The 25402-nt window shown below is 41.7% G+C and overlaps 1 protein-coding gene across 7 annotated transcripts in view; it reads right to left on the minus strand.

The window, feature by feature from the left end:
* Nucleotides 1–1037: 1037 nt before the first annotated feature.
* Nucleotides 1038–25402, minus strand: part of LOC103358328 (CUGBP Elav-like family member 2) — a 24791-nt gene continuing 426 nt past the window's right edge. The window contains exons 1-13 of one of the 7 annotated variants that reach the window (XM_008283255.1): nucleotides 22880–23202; nucleotides 14372–14562; nucleotides 11166–11248; nucleotides 9438–9486; nucleotides 8740–8874; nucleotides 7729–7808; nucleotides 6370–6531; nucleotides 5226–5289; nucleotides 4424–4558; nucleotides 3674–3799; nucleotides 2701–2877; nucleotides 2371–2514; nucleotides 1038–1425 (exon numbers count right to left, since the gene is read on the minus strand). In XM_008283255.1, the coding sequence (XP_008281477.1) occupies nucleotides 1298–1425; nucleotides 2371–2514; nucleotides 2701–2877; nucleotides 3674–3799; nucleotides 4424–4558; nucleotides 5226–5289; nucleotides 6370–6531; nucleotides 7729–7808; nucleotides 8740–8874; nucleotides 9438–9486; nucleotides 11166–11248; nucleotides 14372–14562; nucleotides 22880–22950 (1545 nt within the window). In that variant the 5' untranslated portion in view covers nucleotides 22951–23202 and the 3' untranslated portion in view covers nucleotides 1038–1297. Of the gene's footprint in view, nucleotides 1426–2370; nucleotides 2518–2700; nucleotides 2878–3673; nucleotides 3800–4423; nucleotides 4562–5225; nucleotides 5290–6369; nucleotides 6532–7728; nucleotides 7809–8739; nucleotides 8875–9437; nucleotides 9487–11165; nucleotides 11249–14371; nucleotides 14563–22879; nucleotides 23203–25402 lie in introns of those variants that run through there. The other 6 variants (XM_008283254.1, XM_008283253.1, XM_008283252.1 and 3 more) reach the window with 6 other exon arrangements.

Raw genomic sequence — 25402 nt, forward strand, 5'->3', positions numbered from 1 at the left:
AAAAAAAAAAACAACAGGTCTCTTAAACGAATTCAACGTAGGTAAGTTTTCACATTGATTTGCTTGACCTCTCTCCCACCTGTCACATTTCTATACAGAAAAAGCAAAGAAAAAAATGAATATACATGCAGAAAAATCAGGTTGAGCTAAGGTCAAGGTCAGTGGGTGGCCAGGTATTGGTCAGGCGAGCTTAGAGAGACATCACAGACAATGGTGGGATGATGAGGCCAGGAGTTTGGCTTGGCTTTCAACATCATGAAGACATGCTAGGCTAATGATGAGCAAACAGGCATGGAGATTTGTTCTAAAAAAGGAACAAAAACACGAAAGGAAGAGAGAGGAGAGAGGAGAGAGAGAGAGAGAGAAAGAAAGAGAGAACAAAGAGGAGAGAAGAGAAAGTTAGGGGCACAGCACAAGAATCGTTTAGCCATGAGGCACAAAAAACAACAAAAATAATGCCAGTCACCACATACAGTAAGGACAGAGGGGTAAACGCACCCCCCCTCCCGACACACAAAAACAATACACAGATTTAAGGAAGTGACACCACCAGGACATATGGCAGAGACTCCAACATGCACAAACTGTATACTTGGCACCCAAACAGATCCATCTAGAGCCAGTCCCTTGTGGGAGACTTGGAGGATGGATAGAATGACTGGAAGAGGTTGTTAATAGATATACAGAGAGGTAGCCTAGCTCAACATGGCTTAGATAATGAAGGAGGACAGACATAAAGAGGGGGGAGACAGAGGAGAGGTGAGGGGACTGAAGAATCTAGAGTGCAAAAGATTTTCACATTAACGATGATACAGATGAGACAGACTACACGAAAAAGCCAAACACAGGTTGAAGCTCTGGGCTCGGGGTCTGTGTGGCCTGGCTTCAGCCCTTCAGCACAACAACTGATCCTTAGTCAACCTGTCTAGCTTGACCTGAAGGCAATGAAATGGCATGGAAACACACCTGATGCTCTCCACTAAATACAGTGACACAAAATACCTCCAGCGAACACTGACTCCAGTGATAGTCATAAATAATCATATACATTAAAATATTTAATCAGACTCAAATTACATGATAAAACTGCAGGAATGAAATACAGCAAAATGTGGAAAGATCATTGCAACCATTTTTTTGTTTTTTTTTTAGGAATAGGGTGAGTCTCCCTCCTGTGGTGGGCTCCTTTCCCCCTGCCCCACTGAGTCTCTGCTGTGGTGACCTTGGCTGGAGGGTGAACTTACCCTAGCAGTGCTAGCATTAGAGCTGGGGAGGGGGGAAGGCCCCGGGGCTAGGATCAGTAGGGTTTGCTGTCGTTCTTAGAGCGCTTCAGCTGAACCTTCAGCCTCTTCATTCCGATCTGGAAACCGTTCATGGCCTGGATGGCAGCTTGTGCAGACACAGGATTGTCATAGCTGACGAACCCTGAGAACGAACAAACAAGTGGAGGCGCATGTTACATAGATTTAACAGCAACCCAACACCCTGTTCTGACACAAACACCTTCACACATGAACCCTCTGAGCTCTGAAACCTGTTGGCATGTTTCTTCAGTACTGTTAACACATGCTGGCAATTGGAAACAACGTTGTACATGTTGATTCAAGGATTTGTCAATTGCTGTGAAACGAACAATTTAATTGAAATTGAATTTAGTTTTTTCCTTTATTTATTGACATAAATGAACGGCATAACCGTGTCATGCAGCACAAAAGGCATCTTGGAGTTCTCTCTGCCTCTAGCAACAGTTGTACTGCTTCAACTGAGGTGTGGAGCGTTACACTACACAGAAAAATGAGCTCAGTGCGTAAAAATGTTGCAAGGAGCTGAATTTAAGATACTACTTCAGATTTGACTAAAGTCTCACCGCTATAAAAACCATTAACAAATGTATAAAATCAATTGACTGTTTTGAAAAGTTGGTCATGCCATTTATCAAGTAAAAAAGCAGTTTTTTTCTCACTGTTAAAAGCATTTTTTTCCAGATAAATGTGCTCCTTTTATATTCTCAAAAAAATAATAATAAAAAAATAAAGCTGTATAGAAAAGATAAAACCAAGTATTGTTGTGCAAATACAAAAACAAAAAGCATTTGTGATGACACAGGTCTTGTGTACCCAGTGCTGCAACACCTAATATAGACACATGCATGTGAAACAACGCTGCAGAGAAAAGAAACTAGTTCCTGGCTCTTTTTTGCACTGGATCAATATTAGCTCAGCTGTATTCAAAATGGAGGCTGGTAAAAATCCAGAAATGTACAAATGGCAATAAGGAAACCTAATATACTGCACGTCGTGAACTAGACTGGCATGGTATATTAATTACTATTAAGAGGCTTTTAGAAGCCAGCCGTGTCTAAACACTTACCAAAGCACTTGCTCAGATTGGTCTGTTTGTCAATGAAGACTTTGGCAGAGACCACATTTCCAAAAGGCATGAACATCTGCAGAAGATCCTGGTCCCCAAACTCTTGGGGCAGGTGGTAGATGAACAGGTTGGCGCCCTCTGGCCCTACTCCATTTGGGAAGAAAATCAGAAACTCAAGTTAGCTTTAAGTCTAGATGCACATACGTTTTTATCATCAACAGGGCAGTAGCAATTGGGAAACACTTGACGAAATGCGTTCTTGAAATTGCATCCATCACAAATGTAAAGATGTGATGCAAAAGTGTTGCTGCGTGCTGAGGATCTGCTAACCTTCCTTCTGGCTGCCAGCAATGCTCTGCTGCAGGAGAGACTGGCTGTAGAGGGAGGGCAGGGCGGAGGCGGTGTACTGCTGCATCCCTGAGTAGGCCTGGGTCAGAGCATCCATGGAGCTGGCTGCTGACCCGTTGGCCATGGAGGCTCCTAGGCCGCCATTCATGGCCCCCATACCTGTAATACAAAACAAACTGTTCTGACACACACGACTAGTGATGCACAATATTGAAATTTCTGGCCGATACCGATATTAAGATTTCGTATATCGCTGACAACTGAAGTCGATATTCAGTTTTTGTTCACATTGAAAAATTTGTGTAAGTAAGCACTACGAGAACGTGAAAACTATTCAAAAGAAGCCCATAGCACATCAGACCACATAGTCTTCTTTATTACGTTACAAAAGTTAAACATATTTAACGTTCAAGTCCAGGACCCTTTAAGTAAAAACATCTGTCAAATAGCAGCAATAGCAAATGTAGAGACGAAGGCGCTAATGTTAGACAATCATCAGTTTTTCACATCAGCTAAACTTGTTCATCGGACCGATATCGATATATTGAAAAAACTCTAATATCGGCCGATGCCGATGTGGTTGCAGATATATCGTGCATCCCTACTAATGACCCAAACATTTTACAACTTTATTTTAAGGTGCTAATTAAAAAAATAAATAAAATAAACTTTTACAAATAGCCCTTTAGTAAATTTTTTTTTTCTGCAAAGATTTCCCTTATTGTATTTATTTAATACTTAATAAAGTGGCCTTTGTGCATATGCTTAACACATTATTGACAGTTGAGCTTGCCAGTCAAGCAAACCAAAACACACAAACAGTAAGCTTTTAAAGCCTTTCTACTCTGGAGTGGTCACAGATGCTTAATGCAGCATTGAGGATAAGGTTCAGCTGCTACCAGTCAAGCAAATTTCTTCATAGATTTTATTCAGCTATTAGATAGGAGACACTCACCACTGACGCTGCTGGTGAGAGCGTTAAGGTTGTTGAGGCCCACAGAGGTCCCAGTGAGACCCTGCAGAGTGCCCAGAGATGCCAAGGTGTTCATGGCAGCACCGGCACTGGACCCTGCTGATGACCCTGCGGTTGAAAGACACAACAAAAAGAACATATGCTCAAACACCTCATACTGCTCTTCACGTCTGGCATCTTTGCCAGAAATGGTTATGGTTATGAGAGGATGACACAGTAGCAAGGGGACAGTTAAAAATCTGTCTCGTAATGATGCGAGGTCATTACCAAAACAGCCATATGCTAAACTCAGACAGATGGAGCCTATGTATATTTACACAGATTAAAGGGAAATGGGGGCACTCATAAAATTTTATATGTGGGTGATTAACTCCCATAAAATAAATGAGGAATGGCTGAGGGCCGTTAGGCAAATAGCAGATGAGGGAGGTTTGCACAAGAGGAGAAGAGCTGCAGAATGACTGACTGCGGACATATATAGCTCTATGGTGAGGAGTTTTATTTAGACTTTAGATTAAAATGTTATACATGAAGGTAAAAAAAAGATACCACACAAGCTGAACTGAGCAAATTACAACCAGACAAAGTCAAAACACATCCATAAATGTGTTGTCCAACTGGAACAAAATGACCAAGATACTGCCATAGGGCTTACATGGCACTGGGTGTTTAATACTGTAGACAGAGCACAAGCACATACTAAAAATTCAGCTCATGATGATGTTTAATTACCAGGACTGGCCAGAGCTCCCAGGGCTGCACTGTTTGTAGACAGGGCGTTGGTGGAAGTTGGGCTGCCAGAACTCTGGGCTGCAGCGGCAGCAGCAGCTAATGTGGCCAGGTTCTGCAGCTGAAGTGGATTCACACCTGCTGTGAGTATAAAGACACAGAAGTGATGATCAAAGAAATCACTGTCAATGTATACTAATTTTCTTGCCCGCAAATATCTTTCCATAAAGTCTTAGAGGGAATTAACTTCTCCAGAATGCAAAAGTAAGCATTCCATCTTTAATGCTTAACGTGAGATGTGCCATCAATTTGAAACAAACATTCACTCTGCCTCTTTTCAACTGAACAGCTGGGATTTGCAACATTTTTGCCATCAGTCTTGGTGTTTTACATTCACTCTCATTGGTCGAGTTATCATCCAGTGCATCATCAGAACATAATCTGTGATTGCCTTCATAAGTCTGTAATACTTTTGTCTTTTTGGTACAAAAAGGAATTCCAGTAAAACGTAAATTGTAGTTTCAAACTGCTTCGTGGGTTATTTAGCAGTATGTTGCATGTCGTTTGTTGCTTTACACATGAAATGCCTTTACTCATATTGCCTTTAAATTTTACAGTGATGTGCTGTTTGTCTTCAAGCAGCCTGCAATGACCTAGAATAGCAGCACTGATTATTAATGTGCCACTGATCTGAAGGAGTAATGTGATTTAAGGTACTTAAAACCAAGTGGGCGTAGAATCACAGGGTTGGTGACATGAAAAGTGTAGCTTGTTCATTTACACACCATGACAAGGTTGAACTCACCTCCTAGCCTCTGAATACCATTGAAACTGCCTTGGTTACTGGTAGATGTGGCCTGCTGGAGCAACTGTGGGGAACACAGAAAGAAAGGTTGAATTGAAAAATTGAATCAGGTACACACTAATTCACTTAGGCTTTAAAGGACATTGTCATTTTTTCCAACACAATAAGCTGGCATTTGTGTAATATTCCAAGTGTGTGGGAAGGTAACCAATTCATTTAAACCATTAGTCTTAGGTGCAGCAACAACTCTGGGGCAAGATTTACAATAAATTTCTGCATTTTGACAGTGTTTGTGAAGAAAATATTACCATGAAAAATCCTACATTTTCAGTTTTTGCCCATGCATGCAACTGTCTGTGTCTTGTTTCCTTGCCAGAAACACAAAACAGCTCTGCTGTTCGTGTCTAAGTCACATGTTCTTTGGCTCCAAATTAGAGAGGGCGCATGCGAGTCACATGACAGTGTCCTGTAGCCAGATCACAAACTGAGTGGGAAGATGTTTCTACTCTGAGCCAAGACAATCAGTTTATAGTTCAGGTCTTCCAAATTACACAACATTTTATTCATCTGCACTTTGCAATGTTTTTAATTATGTAAAATTGCAACAATTAGTCAAAAGAGCTGAGGCCTATAAGGCTGTCATTGTTGCCACTGTTTAACCAACAGCAAGAAAACAAAACATGACCACGTGAACATAATTCAGCAGAACACAGCATATCCCTAAAAAAAATAAGATTTTGCCTTTCTCATGTTTTTCTATTCTTTTTTAGTTTAAGCAGAGACTGCGTGGTCTTGTTCATAGATTAACCTAAAACACCTCACAATGTGAACAACCAGTTCACTACCACAAGATACAAACTCAAAAATGAAGATTAATTCTTTAAAACACCTTTCTGCTAACATCTACAAAAATGAGATTATTATAAACATCACATTTTTATTATGCATCTAATGTTCTGAACGATATGTATTCCTTTACATTGTCAGATAGTTTTGTTTCTTTAATAATAGGATTTTGTGTGCTCCATTTAGTCAACAGAAAGCTAAGTATAAACCCATTTTGAAAAGGCTAGAACAGTGCCATGTTTTAACACATGAGTATTAATGCAGCTTATGTGGGGTTGTGTATTAAAGTAACACTTACAGCCAGGTACTGCGGTGTGAGGGTCCCCAGCCCAGCAAGGTTTCCCCAGGTGGAGGCGCTGTTGAGCTGCTGAATTTGCTGCACTAGCTGCTGCTGCAGGCGCCGCTGCTCCTTATCTCTCTGTGTGTCGGCAAACTTCACCACCAAAGGTGAGGAACAGCCCTGAAGCAGTGAAGAGGTAAGGGACGTTAGACTGGTTCAAAAGCACACGGAAGAATCAACTGTTTATTTACCAATGCAAGGACACAGTCGTTGCAAGGAATTTTAAAAAGGAGGGGGGGATTCATCTATGCCTCTAGACAGTTGTATGCCTGTTGCATTCATATCAAAGCTAACACACAGAGGACATCTGCCATGCATAGCTGAGCCAGGCCACATTCCAAAAAGGGGCACAGGACAACGCTGCAGACGGTGAATCATTTTAGCACTCTGAAGAGCTGAACTGAGTCCACAGATAAGCAGACAACAGATGGACACAACATTTAAAAAACAGACATTCAAACAAGGATATGTCAGCAGACGTCAAGAAAAATGCATTACAATACACAGAATGTCGCAAACAGACAGTCACATATTGTTCAGACAGACGCATGGACGAGGCATGCGGTGCAAAAGTATTTTGAGAGTTGAGAGCCAGACAGGGACCAGGCTGGATAGGGAAAATGGCTTCTGCACCAGCAGCACCTCCCATGGCAGCTGAGGATTGGGGATGACATGATATGGGGGGGAAATAGGTGGCGCCACCACTGGGGCCCGCGTTTAATCTGGTAGGAGGAATGTTATGTTTGGTTGGACTCCTAATTAGACTTGGTCTGATGCTTCACTGGGGAGCCTCTGACCTGCTAGCTGTCAAATTACTGCTGCTCTACTTCCACAAAGACTCCATTGGCTATATGAGAACACAGACCCAGTTTTTGAAGAAATTTAATATGGTGGCTGCTCCACTCAAGGTAAATTTTATTATAACCTATATCTGATGTAGTGGGCTCTTCGCCATGTGGTGCATAACACAGAATGATAGCTGCTAACTAATGGCTAGCCTCTATGATATCATCAGAATCAATATATAAGGTGCATTTAGTTCTGTCCAAAATAAGAGATGTAATTCTTGTTGTGCCCTGTTAGCTCTGAATTCAGCCGCTGTGTTAGAACCAGTGTTTCAAGTTTAATTCAATTATTTTGCAGACGACAATGTAATTTTGTAATTAGCAAGAGTGGTTTTGGAAATGACTCATGCTCTGTGATGAATCGACGCCATCTGCTTGGACAGGTTCTTCATCTTTCCAACACAAGGGGGCAGCAAAATGTATGAGGGGGGGAAAGGGGGAAATGAGAAATAGGTGCTAAGGGGTACAGTACCTCCATAGTTTGAGAGTGATGCATGGTTTTGATTGCATTCTGTGCCATTGCCCTGGTAGCAAATGTGACAAACGCACAGCCTGTAGGGGGGGAACAATAGGAGAGGGGGGAGGAGGGAGGGAGGGACAAGAAGAAACAAAACAAGACAAAAGGTTTGGACAACTCGTTATGAACCCCCAAAAAAGACATTACAGTACAGAGAATGGCAACTCCCAAGCACACAGAACCACCCTCACTGGTTAGCACATGGAGAAAGAACACAACAAGGAGAACGGTAACACATGTCACATGAGCACAGTGATCAACGGATTAAATTGCCACCCAGAGAGGCTTGACTATGTGGTGTCATGGTGAGACAGTCAACGTGATTATATACACATAAAATGCACACATAAATACACATTGAAAGGCTTTGATCCGCAATAATATGTAAGGCCAGCAAACATCAAAGGCTAATAAAGCCCAATTGTAGTTACCATTGCGTTCCTTTGCTAGAGAAAGTGCAGAAATTCATGACCGACTGTTTCTGCTGTGGGGTTTAATCATATATACACATCAACGCTAGAGCCTCACGCTGCCTGCTATCTGAGGCTTTGTGCAGCAGAGAGCTATGTAGGAGATGCGACGACAGGCTAATTCCAGCCTTTGTAGAGTGTGATGAAGGAGGCGGTAAAGGAGGAGCTGAGCTGAGCCGAGCCGCCTGCCAGCTGAGCCTACGAACACCAGCAGCCAGCGGTTGCCAAGGCGACGGGCCATTGTGCCGGACAGCAAGTGCAGTGGCCCTTCACTGTGAGATGTGGAGGCTGAGTGTCACAGTGATGGGAGGATAGACCATGGGGATGGAAAGGGTGCCACTGGAGGTGAATAGCACTTGATTTGGGGGTGGAGGGGTTGAAATGAAGAAGTAGGGAGGGGCCTGCATAAATACTTGATGAGAATATGTACTCTGCTATGCTGAAGGTGGCGGTTGTGAGGCTTAGAACACTGCGTCTATGCTGAAAGCACACCTACCTCTGCTCTGACCATCTGGTCCTCGGAGAATTCGGCACTCTTCGATCTGTCCGAAAGACGAGAACATCATTCTGACCTCGTTCTCGCCGTATTTCTTTGAAACCATTCCGACAAAGAGTTTTCTGTCTTCTACCGCTGCAGAAGGATGAAAAGAGAACAGCTATTCAGTTAAACCCAAACAATTATGGAGCTATGAAAGCAGCAGTTACATCAGGCGCTAAATCTTGCACCTCTCCTTTTTTTTGTTCAAGCTCTCTCCTTGTCATGCTGCCACATTTTCTGCCTCTCACTCAAAGTGCCAGCCTCTTGTACAAATCTCTGCAACTTGCAGCTTTGTTTTCCTCAGCGTCTACTTCTCTAGACATATAAATATATCACCCATTTGTGCTACTCTCCAGATCCTCTCTGTACCTGCTCTACTCTTCTCCCTTTAGTGCCTTTTAAAGCCCTTAATCCTCCTAAACCATCACACTATAGAAATTGTGTATTGCTGCAAATTCTCTGAATTAAGCCCTTCTCAGGCCTTATTTTTGGAATTAAATAGACACACTTGTTTGCCCATGCTTTCTTTTAAAGTCTCTCACACCAGTTGTCCTGGCTAAATCTTTCACTTCAAAGTTTTTTTTTTCCTAAACAGACAGTTTCTGTATCTTCCTATACTTTGACAATCACCATACATTTCAAATAAAACCACTTACCACTTGTTTTCTCACTGTCAGCGGGTTTCATCTGGATAGGATGATGCATCTGGGGGGGAAAAGGAGGTATAGAAATGGTTAAAACAGCATCTGCCACCATTATAAACCATGAAGGTGCTTGGCCTCGTTATCTCTCATCACAGGGGTTTTATATAGTCACACTCATCCTCCAATCTTTAAGCATTTCTCCCTGTTTCTTGTTTCATCGCTCACTCCAAGACCATCATCCCTTACCACTGCGAGAGTCAGAAGGAAGTGTCTATGAGCTGCTGGAAGGGATCAAATTCTCCGGTATCCAATTTCACTTCTCACTGTAGTGTAGACTTGTGATTGAACTTATCAATTCTTCCTGTCAACATCCCTCATCTTCTTAAGATCGATTTTAGAGAGAGATGGTTGACAAGCAACCTACTTCAGTGGTAAGCTTTAGTTTTTGACGTAATACTCCCTTTACACCATTGAATCACATACACATAGAACAAGGTGTGGTAGATCGCAGCTGTGAAAAATCCCATTTCAGTCAGCATAACATCTCTGAACATGTCGCTCATTCTCAATCTTGTTATGTGAGAAAGAGGCAGAAGAACTGCTGTAGGATGTGTCATTTCATGCCATTTAATGAACACTTTTGTCCAAGGAGAGTCAGAGAACTTCAAATGAATTCATCTATCGCACATTTACATGCCATGTGACGTGAAAGAGAAGAAATAAATCTAGTCATGAGATGCCCGAGCAGATTGTACTTATGAAAAGTGGTGGGTTTGTTTTTGACAAGCACTAAAGAGAAGTAGACAGATGGCCTGCTCAGTATGGGGACTGGCTAGCGTCACTGACCAAGAAGAGGGAGGCACAGAAGGGAGAGAAAACAGAAACAGGGAAGCAAGCTTTTCCACTGTCACGCAAACCAAATTCAGTCACCTGCAGTCAATGCCAGTAACAGTAGGACCTGGGACTGGGATTTGAGAGCTGAGCTGTTAGACCACACTTTATTTGAAATGTCTGGCTGATTGATAGTCTTCCAGTGAAGAGAGCTAGGACATTATACTCAGCCCGCTAGACTCATTTATCAACTCGGTTCAATATTTACCTGTAACCTCACTGACAGTGACTGCTTTTCCAATAGACTGGGCTACTGATTTAATCGACAGCTGGAGTTGTTTGGTATAGATTTAATTGATTGGAAAGAGTAATTTAGAACGATGTACAGGCAATACAGAATTGTAGAGGTTTAACAAGCCATTGCACTTATTCCAGTTGGCTGCACTTTAATCTCACTAGATAAATCAGGTGAAGAATTAAGAGACCACACTCAGTCTCACCAAGCTTCATTGTTAAAAAGACTTCAACTTGCCTCCTTTTATACCTCTAACTTTGGGAAATAAAAATGTAGATGTGCATCAATGATTCATGAAGACAAGCATTAATAATTTGTTCCACTTTGTGGCGATCGGGTCCTGTGCCTCAGTGAATAACCTGCTGCCCGGTCAAGCGCACTTTACCTGATACCTGTATGTGTGTGCGTTGGGTCAGTTTATCAAGTCATTGTGTTGAGGTTCAGGGCAGTCCTCAGTGTGGTGTTAGTGATAGTGGGGGCTGAGATATTTCTCTGGCCAGACAGGCGTTCAGTGAACCGAGAGCTCATTATCGGCCAGAATACTGCTCACAGCCTGCACCGGGGATGTAGAGGGGCTCAAGCAGCTAAAAGCAGCCCATGCTGCGCTTACTCACCCCACTTAAGGTCTTTATGTTGTGCAGTGCATTCTGGGCCTCCAGTGCAGCTTTTCTTGTATAAAAAGTTACAAAACAGCATCCTGCAGAATGAAAAACAGGGACAAACAATGGGAGGGGGGAATGAGACAAAAACCAGCATTAAAACACAGCGCATAGAAACAGTAAATGTAAAACCATGACTTTTGCAGAACAACAATGATGGTAAATGGGCTGAAGTATGTTCTCCATATATCACATGTTAGAAACATGTGACAGGATATTCTTAGCACCGACAGTTAGATGCTGCACAAAGACCATGTAGGAGCTTGCAGCGAGGACACAGGAATAATGAGATTGTTGAGGGCTGTGACATGGCCACAGAGATGACCACAGGGTGAGATAGCTGTCAGGAGGGACTGATGCACAGTCAGCAGGTCTGCACAGCCTGGGCAAGCCAGGGCACAGGACCAACACATTAGACAGAGTAGTGCTGCATTACATAAGACTCTAATCCCAAACATACATGCATATATACATACAGGAGGCATGAAAACGACACAAAGAGACAAGAGGGAGCAGGAGTGAGAGCAAAGGAAGAGGAACCATGGGAGGAGAGAGATGGTGGGGGAGGGGGATGAAGAAAAGAAGAGCAGGGAGGAAAAAAAAGCCTCTCATCCTTCCGTCCCAGCAGACCGCCAGTGGCGTTCCAGCCTGTCAGTTTCACTGGGTTGGGGAAGTGGAGCACTGCAGCGTCTCTGACCTACATAGTGTGTATTATGCTGTTACTGGAGCTCCCAGGCCGCGGGGAGGGCTGTTGAACTCTAATATGCATCAAGCTGCACTCTTCTCTCTCACAACCAGCTGAGCTCTCTCTTTCTCTGCTGCTTAGCCCGGTCTCTGATTTACTGGAGCTAAATAAACCATCCAGAGAGGCGTGATAGTCATCAGATGATTTTTTCATGACCTGCAGTAGACGTGACCTAAAAAACTACTGCAAATCTGATGGCTCCTCAATAGATCAGTGGCAAAGTAAACAACCAAAATGGAAGGGGGATTACTGCAATTTCAACAAACAAATCAAACAAAAGGCAAGACTGATGACATAAGAACGGGGTGCAGGGTGTATTGTGTGCCATGCAAATAAACAAAAGCCACATATCATCAGGCTATCGAGGTTTTATAAAACTGCAGCAACTGCTCCCAGTAGCAGTATGGCTACTGGGAAAGGAGGAAAACAGTCAAAGTGTTGGGTGTCGCTGAAACAAATTCAACTCACACAGGCTGAGTGAGCCAAAGACTGCTGTGATCAGGCCCGATTATCTATTAGAATACATTAACATTGCATTAACATGTCAATAGGCCATCACAGCTGACACTCCACATAGAGCAAGGGAGGGGCTCTGTTAAAAAAGGGGGCTTTGAACTCTTCAGCCTTCCAAATGAACTGCACAGTGCTGGGTGTATATTTATACACACACACTCACGCACACGCACACACACACAGCATAATAAGCACCCTGGGGAATTTCTGGTACACCTCTGAAGATACTCAGGATTATTTGGTGATGTTACATGTGTTCGTATTTGTTAAAAAGCCTGATCATGTGAACACAAGTACTGTTTTGGTGAGAGGGAGTGCTGCATTTTAGTCTTGACACACTAAAGAATACATATGACCAAATAGTTAATAAATCTAAATCACAAACTGAGCTTGTATTTTTCCAAACAGAATAACTACAAGGGCAAGGTAAATTACACTGCTTACTAATACTGGTTAAAAACAATTATTGTACAGGACAATAAACTGAGTCATTTATTCTCTGTAAATTGCTGCTGTGCAACTGATGTTTGAGTCGATGCTTGAAAAGGAGACAGAAATGAATACTTGATGCCCTAGAAAGGCAAGATTTCTTTCTCCTAAATAGGATAATTGTTGCCATGGCATCGTTAGCCTGTCTTTTGCTTGTTAAAGGCAAAAAATAACGATAAATTGTGTCAAATGGGTAAAAATCACTTATTCATCAAGCAAAACAGCCAGTCAGGCAGCACTCTCACGAAGACGGTCTTGTGTAACGATTCACTAACGATTTCACAGACTCAATCAGTGGAACAGCAGCTGATAACAGGCGAGTAGCACCAATGCTGCTAGACACACTTTAAAACCTACAAGCAATGGTTGACCAGAGACTTTCAATAATGGCCAAACACCTCAAGAGAGCTACATCGGCTTGGGGTGTCAGGTCTGTGAGACGACTGGTAGCACAAAAAAGGTTCCATTTAGACATAAGTCCAGCATCAAACATAGTCCCACTACATTAAAACCCAGGAGTGGATTAGTGCCTTTAGCCATTGTGAGTCATCCACCCATCAAGGGAATTGAAATTTGAATGACCCAGGATAGTTACATCAGGGAGACTGACGTTACTTTATTCACCTGCAGTTAGTTACGGGAGACTGAGCACTTCCAGTGGCACTTTGCAGCTCTCTGCAGACAGCAGGCTTCCACTTCACCGTCTCCTCTAATTGCAGCCTAAACTGAATCGCTCAACTCGAGCACCATTTCTAAGGTGAGCGCATCGATGGATGTCTTAATGGAAAATTGCAGTTGAGTAACACTTCCTTCATACAATGTTGCTTTTAACCCAGCATGGCAAAGTAAAGAGAAAAAAAGACATTTTTATAATACAGGGTTATGAAAAAGGTGTTAACCCTGAAACAAAAGACCACTGAATCATCTCATCTGTAAGCACAAACACAGCTGCACTGCGTGTGCAGACAAGCAATGCTGTGCATTGCCTAAGGGGACTGTGCTGAAATGTGATGTAGATGATGTGGCAATAAGAGGGTTTTGTGTATTGTGCTTGACCACTATAACTTAAGCAAATACAGGTACAAACCAGCGGCCATATTAAAAGCTCCTCTAAGCTTGTGGCCACTTTGGAAGGAAACCTACTGATCTGTGCCAATCTTTTGTGGCTAGAACTATTAATTTGTTTAAATGTGCAATAATGAATTTATGTTTTAAATGAAGCAATAATTAATTAATGAAATAAATCATTGACTCTGTACAAAACTGTACAACGTAATAATTTATTAAGTGTAAAATCGGTGTATTTTTTATTAATTGGCTAACTAATCATCTATATTTAAACCCTAATGTTCCTGGACTGCTGTAGGATGACAGAAGAAATTTGGCAAAACGTGGTTTCGTGCCCTGATCGTACCTTTGCTTTGAGGAGGATTTTGGGTGCGATCACGGAGGATGTTGATCTGGTGCACAGCTCCAAAGGGCTCAAAAAGCTCTTTTAGTTCTGTTTCTGACCAGGAGCGTGGGATCTGTCCCACAAACATCTTGATGGAGTCTGGGTCCGGCTGGTCCAAATGCTCCAACGACCCGTTCATCTTGCTGCCGTTGCTAAGAGAAACAAGAAGAAAATCTGTAATTAGTAAACTATGGTCTAACAAACTGAATTTCTTAAGTTCTGATGTGTGATTGTTTGCACGTCAAGTTCACTGGACGTGGACCAACATCCTCAATAAGGGTTAGAATTCTGGCACTTGGGGTGTTCCAACACTTTTGCTGGCAAACGTTTGGTTCCATGTGGAGCTTCAGAAAACCACAACTAATATGCTAAAATTTAATACTTGTTTGTTTAGAATAACTTTCACAAAGTAGCAGGGCTGCTACAGTTTTTTTAAAGCTTACAGAGAAGTGTTTCATCTCATGCGTGTGTTGGTGCATACATTTTCTCCAAGCTGATAATAAAATCTAATGCAAACCTTGAGTCACACAGGAAGCCTTGAGTTTTTATTTCATTTCATCCATTTTAGATAATGGGCACAATACTGCTGGAATGGCTAATTCAGCCAGATCAGCCAGGAAAAAAAATAAATAAAAGTATGTTAAGTGACATAGGTCTATCAGAGGGTAAAAAATCCACAGTGTGTTATTGAGTTCATTTAATTTAGTTCACACAGAAAAACAGACAAAACCAGTTCTACCCCAAGGCAGAAGTCAGGGTTATTTGGTAGTAAACACAACAGCATTGTACAGGTTGCAAAAAGGGATGCACAAATGCTCTTGGATAATTCACTTTTTGCTTAGAAAGTACCTACTAAAACACATGGATTTGCTTTACAAAAAATCATGTCCTCATAATTCACATTTCTGAAATATCTGGTTAGGTTTTTTTAAACAGTCATCTTTTAACGCACAAATACTGTTAACCACACGCTTCCACAAATCAGATTGTTTATGTCTCAGTGTCAAATTTGATGCCAGGAACATACTGTTGCAAATTGTTTGAATGAAAACCAGTTTCATAGTCCTTCTAAATCAGCTGGGTAGTGAACACTAAACCAAGAAACAATACTTTGGATTTTAGCAGTATATCTTTAAGTAACAAGAATGGCATTTTAATAACTACAGAAGACAATTAATAAATAAAGATAAATTCAGCTCCATATGATCCTTTTGAAAATCTAATCTTGTCAATATTTGATGTCCATTTTTATTGATTATTTTGATTATTCAGTGAGGTTTTCAAAAGACTCAATGGTATGATATGTGTGAATCCAATAACCAAAATATACTGAGATCAAGCTACATTGAGTATTACTAGATGGGCTACAATAATCTGTTTTACATTAGCAGAAAAATTCAATATGTTTTAATAGCGTTATATCCATTTCAGAATTCCTACCAAATGAAATTGTTTAGCAGCGTGACATTTGAACATGTATACATATATATTGTTTACAATAATAGACAAACAACTCTGAATTGCAGACAACATTCAGGGCGGTCTGGGGTAGTACAGTAATGGTGGAGATGAGTGCAATGCTAAATCGTGCCAGTTTCCTTTGAGCAAGCCTTAGGGACAGAGAATCAATACCCACCAGTGTACCTACGACTACAGCACCTTTGTCTCACTTACACACAAAATCAACCGCACAAACATTTCCTGACAGGGGCAGAGGCGCTGGAAACTAGGAATGAGGCTGGAGCAACAGCTATTCATGTGTGTTGAAGCAGAGAAATCATGTTAAATGTAAAACAACACTATCAATACACACAGTAATATATACTACAGAGGATGAAGAAGGCCCAAGGAACACGAGTACAACCAAAAAATTGGAGACGATGGTATGGAGACACACACGGACCCAAAATTCTTTTTAAAAAACATTATAAAAGAAAGAAACAAAATAAATATAAATATATAAATGAAAAACAATTTTACACACAGACCTTTGGACACGAGCCATCCATCTCTTACAAATTGAGCCCAGCCGTTCTGCAGAAACACCAAACTCCTTGAGGGACTTGAATGACATGCTAACAAATCACACTTCAGTTCTCGTTCTTCTGAAATCCAACTCCACACCTCGCTACGAACTGTTTTTTTCCCCTCTGGAGGCTTTCAATACATTCGAATGATGACATATAAACAGAAAAAGAGCTGTAGTGAAACAAAAGCCTCTCTCCTCCAAAAAGGGGTGAGTGCCCCCTCCCACCAGCTTGTAACAGCTACACAAAAACAGCACTGCGGAGCTCTAAACCTCCAAGATTCGCTGGTTAGCAGGCAGAGATTTTGCGGTGCATCTCCTCCTCAGGCGCTTTGGCGATGGTACAGAGAGTAACCTACAGCTTCTTCACCACAGCAGGGGAACAATCACATATTGTTCCCCCATGCTGGAGAACACTATTCACCGTTCCTCTGCAGCACAATGGGCCAAGTCAGAGAGATGCTTTGGAACACATCGAAGGCTACGTCTGCTAAGGCCACAGCGCTGGTGTGTGACACCATTTATCCAGTTTTGCCAATGGCACTCTGACGCCATTTTGCTGAGGGCCCTTTGATCAGATCTCACTGTAGAAAGCGCAAACCTCACTTGAAAAACTGGATTTGTGTCAGAGCATTCAAAAACATGAAGACTCCCTTTGACAGTGTCTCCTTTACATTCATTTAACTCCCGAAGCCTCTGCAGCTGCTCATAATCTCATCAGTTTAAGAGACTGGTTAAGATCCAACCGACTGCCATAACACATACTATCCTCCATCATATTTTGAATATATATATACTATATTTACGCTGTTGTATCACATAATAAACTGCCACACATTCAGTAAAAAAAAAAAAAAAACACTGAGTGAAACTGTGTGCCTTAAGATGGCTCTATATAATAGAGCAATATTAAATGGTGGATAAGTGCACGGACAGCAAAGCACTGCCGCACTAAAACGTGAATTGACCACTGCAGATGAAATGGAAGAAAAAAAGAGGAACAGGCAGTTTTGTTTTGTTTTTTTTAAATGCTAGAAACTATATCAGCTTTTGGAGCATTTCAAGTTGAAAAACACAGACTGCTGAGAACGAAATACTTTGCCAATTTGGGAAATAATTAACTATAGTTGTGCATGCTAGCTTCACACAACAATGGTGAGTGCTGTCTACAAGAATCGGTTGTACATCAGTTTTAAATGGCCTCTGCTGATGAAAAATATTATCTTTCAATACTGCCAAGCTGTTCAAGTTCCATATTATGTCAATGCAGCACTGTTATGCCAACATCAAGATGCAGGCATACACATTACACAACAGTTTTCACAGTGTTTCTTCAGTAGAAATGCGTTTTTAACGACACAATTTACTGTGACTTCAGTGAGGCCAGAGAAACACATCACTGTCAGTGCTTTTAAAATGCTTTTTTTTCTTTAAAAACATAAAAATTGAGCGTCACAACTTGAGTGTTTCAATCACACTTATTGTATTGCAGGTAACACCTGAAATCTCAAGATCCTTGTATCTGAAAAGCATATTTAACCAGTGCAACCTGTAAAAGGTAAATGAGAACTTGTTTTTATTATTTGAGTGAACCATCAGTTTGGATTTATTAAACCTAAAGGCTGAATTACAGGTATAGCTTTTTGTTAGAATTATTTGTTTGATACAGCTGATTAACAGCAAACGCCATTATCTGTTGAACCATCATATCTACATACACTGCTTTGTCATTCACTGATATCGTTCACCCACGCTCTTGATTAAACATCATATAAAAGCACAGACGCACATAAAATGTTGCCACATTATTGATAAAGGTCAAGACACAAAAACACTATAATTGATTTTGTCAATACTGCCCAGCTCTGCTCTCTACACCACCTGCCAGAGTGCTCCCAGACAGAAGTGACAAAGTCTTTTGCTGAGCTTCCACAAACAGCCCTGCGATGTGGCAGCTCATCGCACTTCAAGACGCCCTGCAGCAGCTGACGAGTCATCCAAAGCCAGAGCCATGACAGTTGCATGCTTACTGCTGCACCACCCATAAAAACAGGTGATTTATCTCGACCATGTGTCTGTCCTGTTGGTGAGCTCTGACCGCGCAAGTATGCCAGCGACACCTCTGCTGTGCCCATAATAGAAAGCAAGCCAATTTGCCTGGTTATGCACATGATTCTGAAAGCTCAGCGTTGTGTGTTTGGACATTACTCATCCCTAAACCACCGGGGGTCACAGCAACAACACATGTCACATGATATTGTACAGTTTTTCACCACTGCTGATGGAAAGCAATCTCACTGCTCTCTATTGTTGGCGGTTAAAAAAAATAAATAAATTTACCAGCTACAAATAAAATGTTATAATTCCTAGTTACTCATTAATGTTATATGTTGCTTTGAATGCCAACTAAACTTGACAACATTGCGTTAATTAAAATATTGATCAAATAAGTCTTGTTAGGGTCACGTTACAAATAATTATGAGTCGCTTCCTGTTTGGAGTAATATAGATAAAACTTGGTCCTTTGCCTTGGGCTGCTTTGGCAGTGCACACTGTAATGCTTTATTGGGGATAAATAAAAAAAAAAGTCAAGGTTCACATGAACACACATAATGCTTGAGAGAAAAGGGGGCGGGGGGGAAATCAGTCAACTGAAACAGCTGTTTGCTAGTAATACCCTCAAAAAATCATGAGTTGTTTTTTCTTTCAGGAAACCAATGGCCTTATAAGCTGATTCAACGAGACACAGAATGCCTTTAATGCCTTGGTAATATCTCTGACAGCTGTCAAGTAGAACATAAAGGCTCTCTCTTCTAGCTCTATCTATTTTCTCTACTACGACAAAAAGACGCAGAATATTCTTTGACAAGTTGAATAAGGTTTCACAAGCTTGGAATAAAAATATCTTCATGACAAGCTTGAAGTTGCAACTTAAAAGCTGGCCCCATACAGAAAACAGAAGCAGGATTTAAAGGAGGACTGCTGTAGGGCCTTTGAGCCAGAATCTCTTTGACACAGGGTTTGACAAAATAAATGACCAAAAAGAATAGATGTCGCTTCAGGCCAGAAAGCAGAAACAGGACTGTTTGTTATTCGATCTCCATACCAAGTGGTCGACCTAATCAGCACATTGTGGTTCTGATGAGAAATTATTAAGATATTTTCCTTCAGGCATTAACTCCAATTCAGCTCAAAATGGCCTGATTTCATTGTTGCATTTCCCCTGATGAAGACAGACATGTTCAATCAGCCTCTGAATGGGCTGCGTGTTAACAGACGGCCGGCATCTGATGACAAGGCCCGCCCCATTAGCTACATAATCACACCAAGTGTCCCTGGCGGTTATGGATGACGTTGCGAAAGAAAAGCTTGTGCAAACGACGACTCAAACATCCAACTAAATAAACTCTGCTCACACCTGTGTCAGAGTCAGATTGAGCATGAATTTAAATCTTCAGGTGGAGCTTGGCATCACCAATGCATCTCAAATGAAGAGACAAACCGTTGACTAAAAGCAGCAATTGCACTTGATTACTTTGACTGAAAGTGCTTGCTGCACTGACATGCTCAGTCATCCATTACCCTAACCTGTGGTAGGAAACAGAACATCTTTAATTATTACGAAACTCCCTTTTTCGGCTTTCAGTGTATGTGTACAAATCCTGCACAATATGCTATGGCTGTACAGTCTTTCATTCTTACTCCCCGTACTACAGACATTATTGTGGGACTGATAGCAGAAAATATTGCACATGCAACAGACTTTTCGGGGGGACATTTTTTAGGTCTTTATATAATGCACAATTTCCACTAATAATAGTCACTCATAAAATGGCTGACAATAAATGTGTTGAACTATGCACCACAAAGTCAGTGATTTTTAATAGATCACAGATGGTTTCTATTCCACAAAGGAATCCGTCCCCCCCCAAAAAAAGATTCTCTTGTTGTCATGTCCCCTTAGCCCAATCCGTTACTGCAACACTTGACTTGTCCACTCAAGCGGGGCTTTTTTCCAAACCAACAGCTGATTCCACTCCATGTAGACTTCAGACATTGACTTCATGACCAGAATACTGGCCAGAACAGTGCATAGTCTTGAACACATACGCTTAGAAAACCTACAGTCTATTTCGTTGCTTAAGCATACCTGTAGTGTTAACTTTGTGAGCGTAAAAGCCAAACTGACAGTTTAATAGACATAGTGCATGCGTCTACTTTTATGCAACGTTGTCTGTCAATATCTTTTGTTTGCAGAAGAATTTGGTCAACCTTCGATCACACCGCCCCACACTGGAGATACAGGACATGATTACAAGTGTTTCAAGGCTGTGCATGTCTTTTCTGGGCAGCCAGTCTTGCAATTATTGCTGCACCAAGCTAGGAGCACAGAAACAGGTGACAGCCGGATCAGAGCCCTCCTTCTCTTAGCCTTCAACATCTGGCTGCATGGCACTCACCCACCACCAGCACCACCACGTTCACAAAGTAGAGAGAGAGAACAGCTGGCCTGAGCAGCCCCCCGACCCAGTGCCAAGATCCTACACTTCACACAGATCAACAGCTCCCCAGCCACAACAAAAGGGATCACGGTGACGCTTAGCTTACTGACATAGCACTATGGCTGCATTGGCTGCCAAAGGATCATTCTTAAGCCCCACTAGTCACTCTCACTGTCAACTATCAGTGGGATAAATCAATCAAATACACCTCGGTCAAGATGTAATCACCACCATATTGTCTCCAAGTCCCACAAACAAGATATTCTTCAAAAATATATGAATCAAAAGAAAAACATATTATTTGAAAAAAATCTAACCATTCATGACATTTAGGCCCTATAAATTTACACAAGCTTAGGGTTTAAATAAAAGGCAGGGCAACAAAAAATGGTTTTCAAAGCCAATTAATTGGCCACCCCCCCTCAATTAATCAAGTTTAATGCACTAAAAGTTAGGGCACTTCATAAGTTTCCATCTCTAAATTTCGTGTTCCGTTAACCTTACACCATCAAATGTAAAAGGTATGCTAATTAGTGTTACACTTAAGAAAAAGACATCTGAAAGCTGGCACTCCTGTATATTTAGCTCTTTTAATTGAAAACGTTTTATTATTCAATTTGAAGTATTTTTTCCATTTTGCAAAATTAAGGATAACTGATCAAGAACTTGCCTTGCAGCCATAGCTTAATGGCAAAAGCAATTTTAAAAAAATACCCCTAAAAATAAATATGTGATCGTGACTTATCCTTGAGTGCAAGACCATGAAATCCAAATACCGTGCCCAGTTTGCTGCAAAATGGAGAGAGTACTCCTGAAACGGCATTTAAATTTTAAACAGTCTTGTAAAAGCAGGCAGGGGTTTTAGAAATGTTTTTGTCAAACAGGATTAGCTGCCGTTGCGTCGACAGGACAGCAGTTTTATATATATATATATATATATATAGACCTCTCTGTGCTTGCTGAATGTCTTTCCCCCCGCTTGTTTACATGCCCTGTCACAAGATTTCCATTAATGGCTCAATAATGTAGCAAACCACGTGTTTTCTGCCGTTAAGTAAGCACTCTACATCCAACATGGACGGAGGGGGGAACCGCTGTCTGTGCGCTGCGGCTAACCGTGCTAGCAGAGGCGCAGGGAGGGACTGGGAGTGCGCCAGGCGAGCCGAGCTGATAGCCCGTGTGCTGCCTACAAACAAGGTTACGTTAGTGAGCTTTGGCCTACGACACCGAAAACACATCGATAATAAGTTGGCAACGGCATTTATCGACAAAAAACTTTAAGCGAACTTCACACAGTCAACTCTGCTGGCCGTGTTTCACTTTAAACCGATTATAGTGGCTGTTAAATGGTCGGTAGTTCCTTGCGACCGAACAAGTTTAAGTGTGTTCGAGCCAAACGGTCGAGCACACTTCAACGTAAACTTGCTCGGTTGCAACGAACTACCCAAAGAGCGACCAGGAGGAAGTGACTGTATTTTTCTAGCTAACAAATACACACGACTGGAGGCCTTTTTTTCAAACTAGCCTGTGCTTTTACTGTGTTTATTAACTATTACCCGGGCGTATGATCTCCAGGAAGCACATGTCACTTGACTATTGTAGCGCGCCCAGTGTCGAATACCGACGCTAGCAAACTGCGTTTTCACTTCGACTTCTACGACTTAGCTCGGAAGCTGCCGTAGTTTGGTGTAGAGTTGCATTAAATGAACCCGAATTAGTTGTGGTTACGCCCTTTAATGTCCAAGTTACGACAACAACTTTAACTCCGGCTGTACATACCGTCGCCGCTCGTACGATTAGCAACGTTAGCATGCCAGTTAAGCTAACGTTAGCTAACTCCCCAACTCAACTGCCTCGCCTCTTCGAAAACACCCGCAAACGCGTACGTTACCGGCGAGGCGAGACGGGAACGCAACACAAATCGATAGTTGGATTACTTACAGTGTGTCGCTCGAAGTCATTAACCGACTTTCGGTGAGAGGGTGGAAATCCAGGTCGTACGACGAAGTCATGCTCAAAACAACAATGAGAAGCGACGTCCGCTCACTCGCAAGAGGCTCAACTCCTGCGAGACGGCGAGAAGACGAAGCGGAGCAGGTGCAGCAGGGAGGGGGCGTCTTCTTCAAAACTGCATGAGAGAGAGGGAGAGAGGGCACCGGTATCCGCCTTTATTCCTTCCTCTTGGTTTCTCTCTCTCGTCGCCCGAGTGAAATAAATTCAGGGAAGCCGCTGTCACACTGCACACCGAGCTGCAGCAAACCAGAGGCGTGGCCTCGTCAACAAAAGTCTAACCATGCTGCCCGCTGCTCAGCTCCTCTGCCCTGTAAAATTACTGTAATGTCCCTATAGGGACCACACGTGGGGCTCTATAGAGAGTTTACTGACCTATTTGTAGATGACGAGCTTTCATCTGCTGTGGCATCACTATTATATTCTCATAATGACAGACATTCTGCAACCTTTAAAGAGAAAATGGCCTATTAGTAGAATCAGAGCCTCATTGGGAAGGCAGATTAGTCTGTGGAAGAGTTAGGGATCTAATGATCCCAATTAGAGAGCCATTTAAAATGTTTAAATATAGTATCCAGGTCATTACCATCAAGCTTACTCATGTTGCTCCTGTTTCCATATTTTCCCAGGACTCTAAATTAGGCTTTTTTTTATTAGATTAGGAGAATAAATAAGATTATTTCCAAGCTGTTTATAACCTGGCATTGCAGAAAAGTCCATAAATCTCCCCCAGTCAAAGTGAGATGGTTAAAATGTAGTTTTTGTTGCCGTCTCCTGTCTTGCTTTTCCCCTGGGTCATAGGTCATATTCCCCTTTCTGCTGGGCCGTTGTCTCCCTGGGGGAGGGGGAGCCTATCTTTCTTTGTTGTGCTGGACTTGCAGGGCGAGGCCTCTACACATGGGGGAAAGGTAGGGGGGCCGTTGTCAAGTACTGTTTGCCATAGCAGAGAGGCAGGAGTGGGGCTGGACTAATTATCAGACCCTTCATTATTGCTCCAGCAGCTGCACAATCCTAAAATATTATTCATAGCGAGTGTTAAGAAACATCCCATTTATGAAATCCGACTTAATCCTTGTATCCATAGCAATTTCAAGGCAACCTGGCAGCAGAGCAGAGTGTGCTCTATTAAACAGTGCCTGAAAGTGGTTTGTATGCATGTTGTGATAATGCATACTATTTTGCTATACGTGCAGACAAGCCCGTATACAACATGCATTACCATTTAGCTTTAGGGGCTGCTATAAAAAAAAGGTTGTCTAAGCCTCTCTGGAGAATCAGGTTTCATTAAGATGGAGGGAAAATACAATAATGTCATCCCATCTGCAGCATCCACGTATTTCCTTTGACTCAATTAGATCTCGAGGGATCTTATTGAATAGATTTGCTATAAAAGGAGCCAGATTCTTGTAAAGAGCATCTCCTGTTACCTATGCACAATATATACAGTATAATTTTCTGTACAGTATTCCATCACAGCAGTTTATGTCTGCCGTTTGGCATGCATCTCCTTGGCTTTCCTCAGAGATATTTGTTGGGAACGCATTCCACAGACCGATTTCTAGTTGCTGGCACCTTCTAACACTAGCCTGCTATTCTTAATCTCAGATTATTACTACTGTAATCCTATCATAATCCTCCACATGTACCATGCTTTTGTTGTTTACATCAAATGTTTTCCCCTCATGCAGTGGAGCTGAAGTTCCTCTCACCCATCACCCTAACCCAACATTTAATTTGCACCCCTTCGTGACAAACTGCGCAGTGTAAAAATAGGTCAGCTTCAAACCCAAAATGGGCCACATCGTGCCTTTTTGAACACGTCACCGTCAACTTAAAAGCACACTTTTTCATAGCGCTGCCTTTCATGAAATCATTTGCCGAATGGCGACCAGCTGAAGGGCTCTCAAAATGGAGAGAGCGAACTTCATCTTATCTCGCTTTATAGAGGAAATCTACTGTGTCAGAATGTTCTAGGCACATACAGCTCTGCCTTATCAAAATAAATGTTTCACTGAATTTATGCAAATTCCTTGTTGTATGCAAATTTTTTTTTGTGCATTTAAAGATAATTGATGTCTTTAGTTGTTTTTTAACTGAGTAAGTACAGCAAGGCCTGGGTTGGTTTCAGCAGGGAGTAGATTTCTTTTTTTCAGTGGCTTGTGCAATTCAAAGACAAACCTGCATCACTGACACATTCATATTCTTTTCTTTATTTGTATTTTTAATGCAAGTACCTGAGCCCTTTAGGAACTTTGAAAAGAAGAAGATACATTTAATAACATTAGAATGCTGTGATTTCTATTGATTTTTCTATTGCCATTCATTTTGAAATGATATCTCTATCTGCTGTTTGAATTATTGTCGTCTAAGGAAGATGAGTTGATGTTAAATGCCAAGCTCAATACATTCTGACACATTGTGTCTGCGTCCCTATAATATATATATATATATATA

This window comes from Stegastes partitus, unplaced genomic scaffold, assembly GCF_000690725.1.
Source record: "Stegastes partitus isolate 25-593 unplaced genomic scaffold, Stegastes_partitus-1.0.2 Scaffold303, whole genome shotgun sequence".
Classification (NCBI taxonomy): domain Eukaryota; kingdom Metazoa; phylum Chordata; class Actinopteri; family Pomacentridae; genus Stegastes; species Stegastes partitus.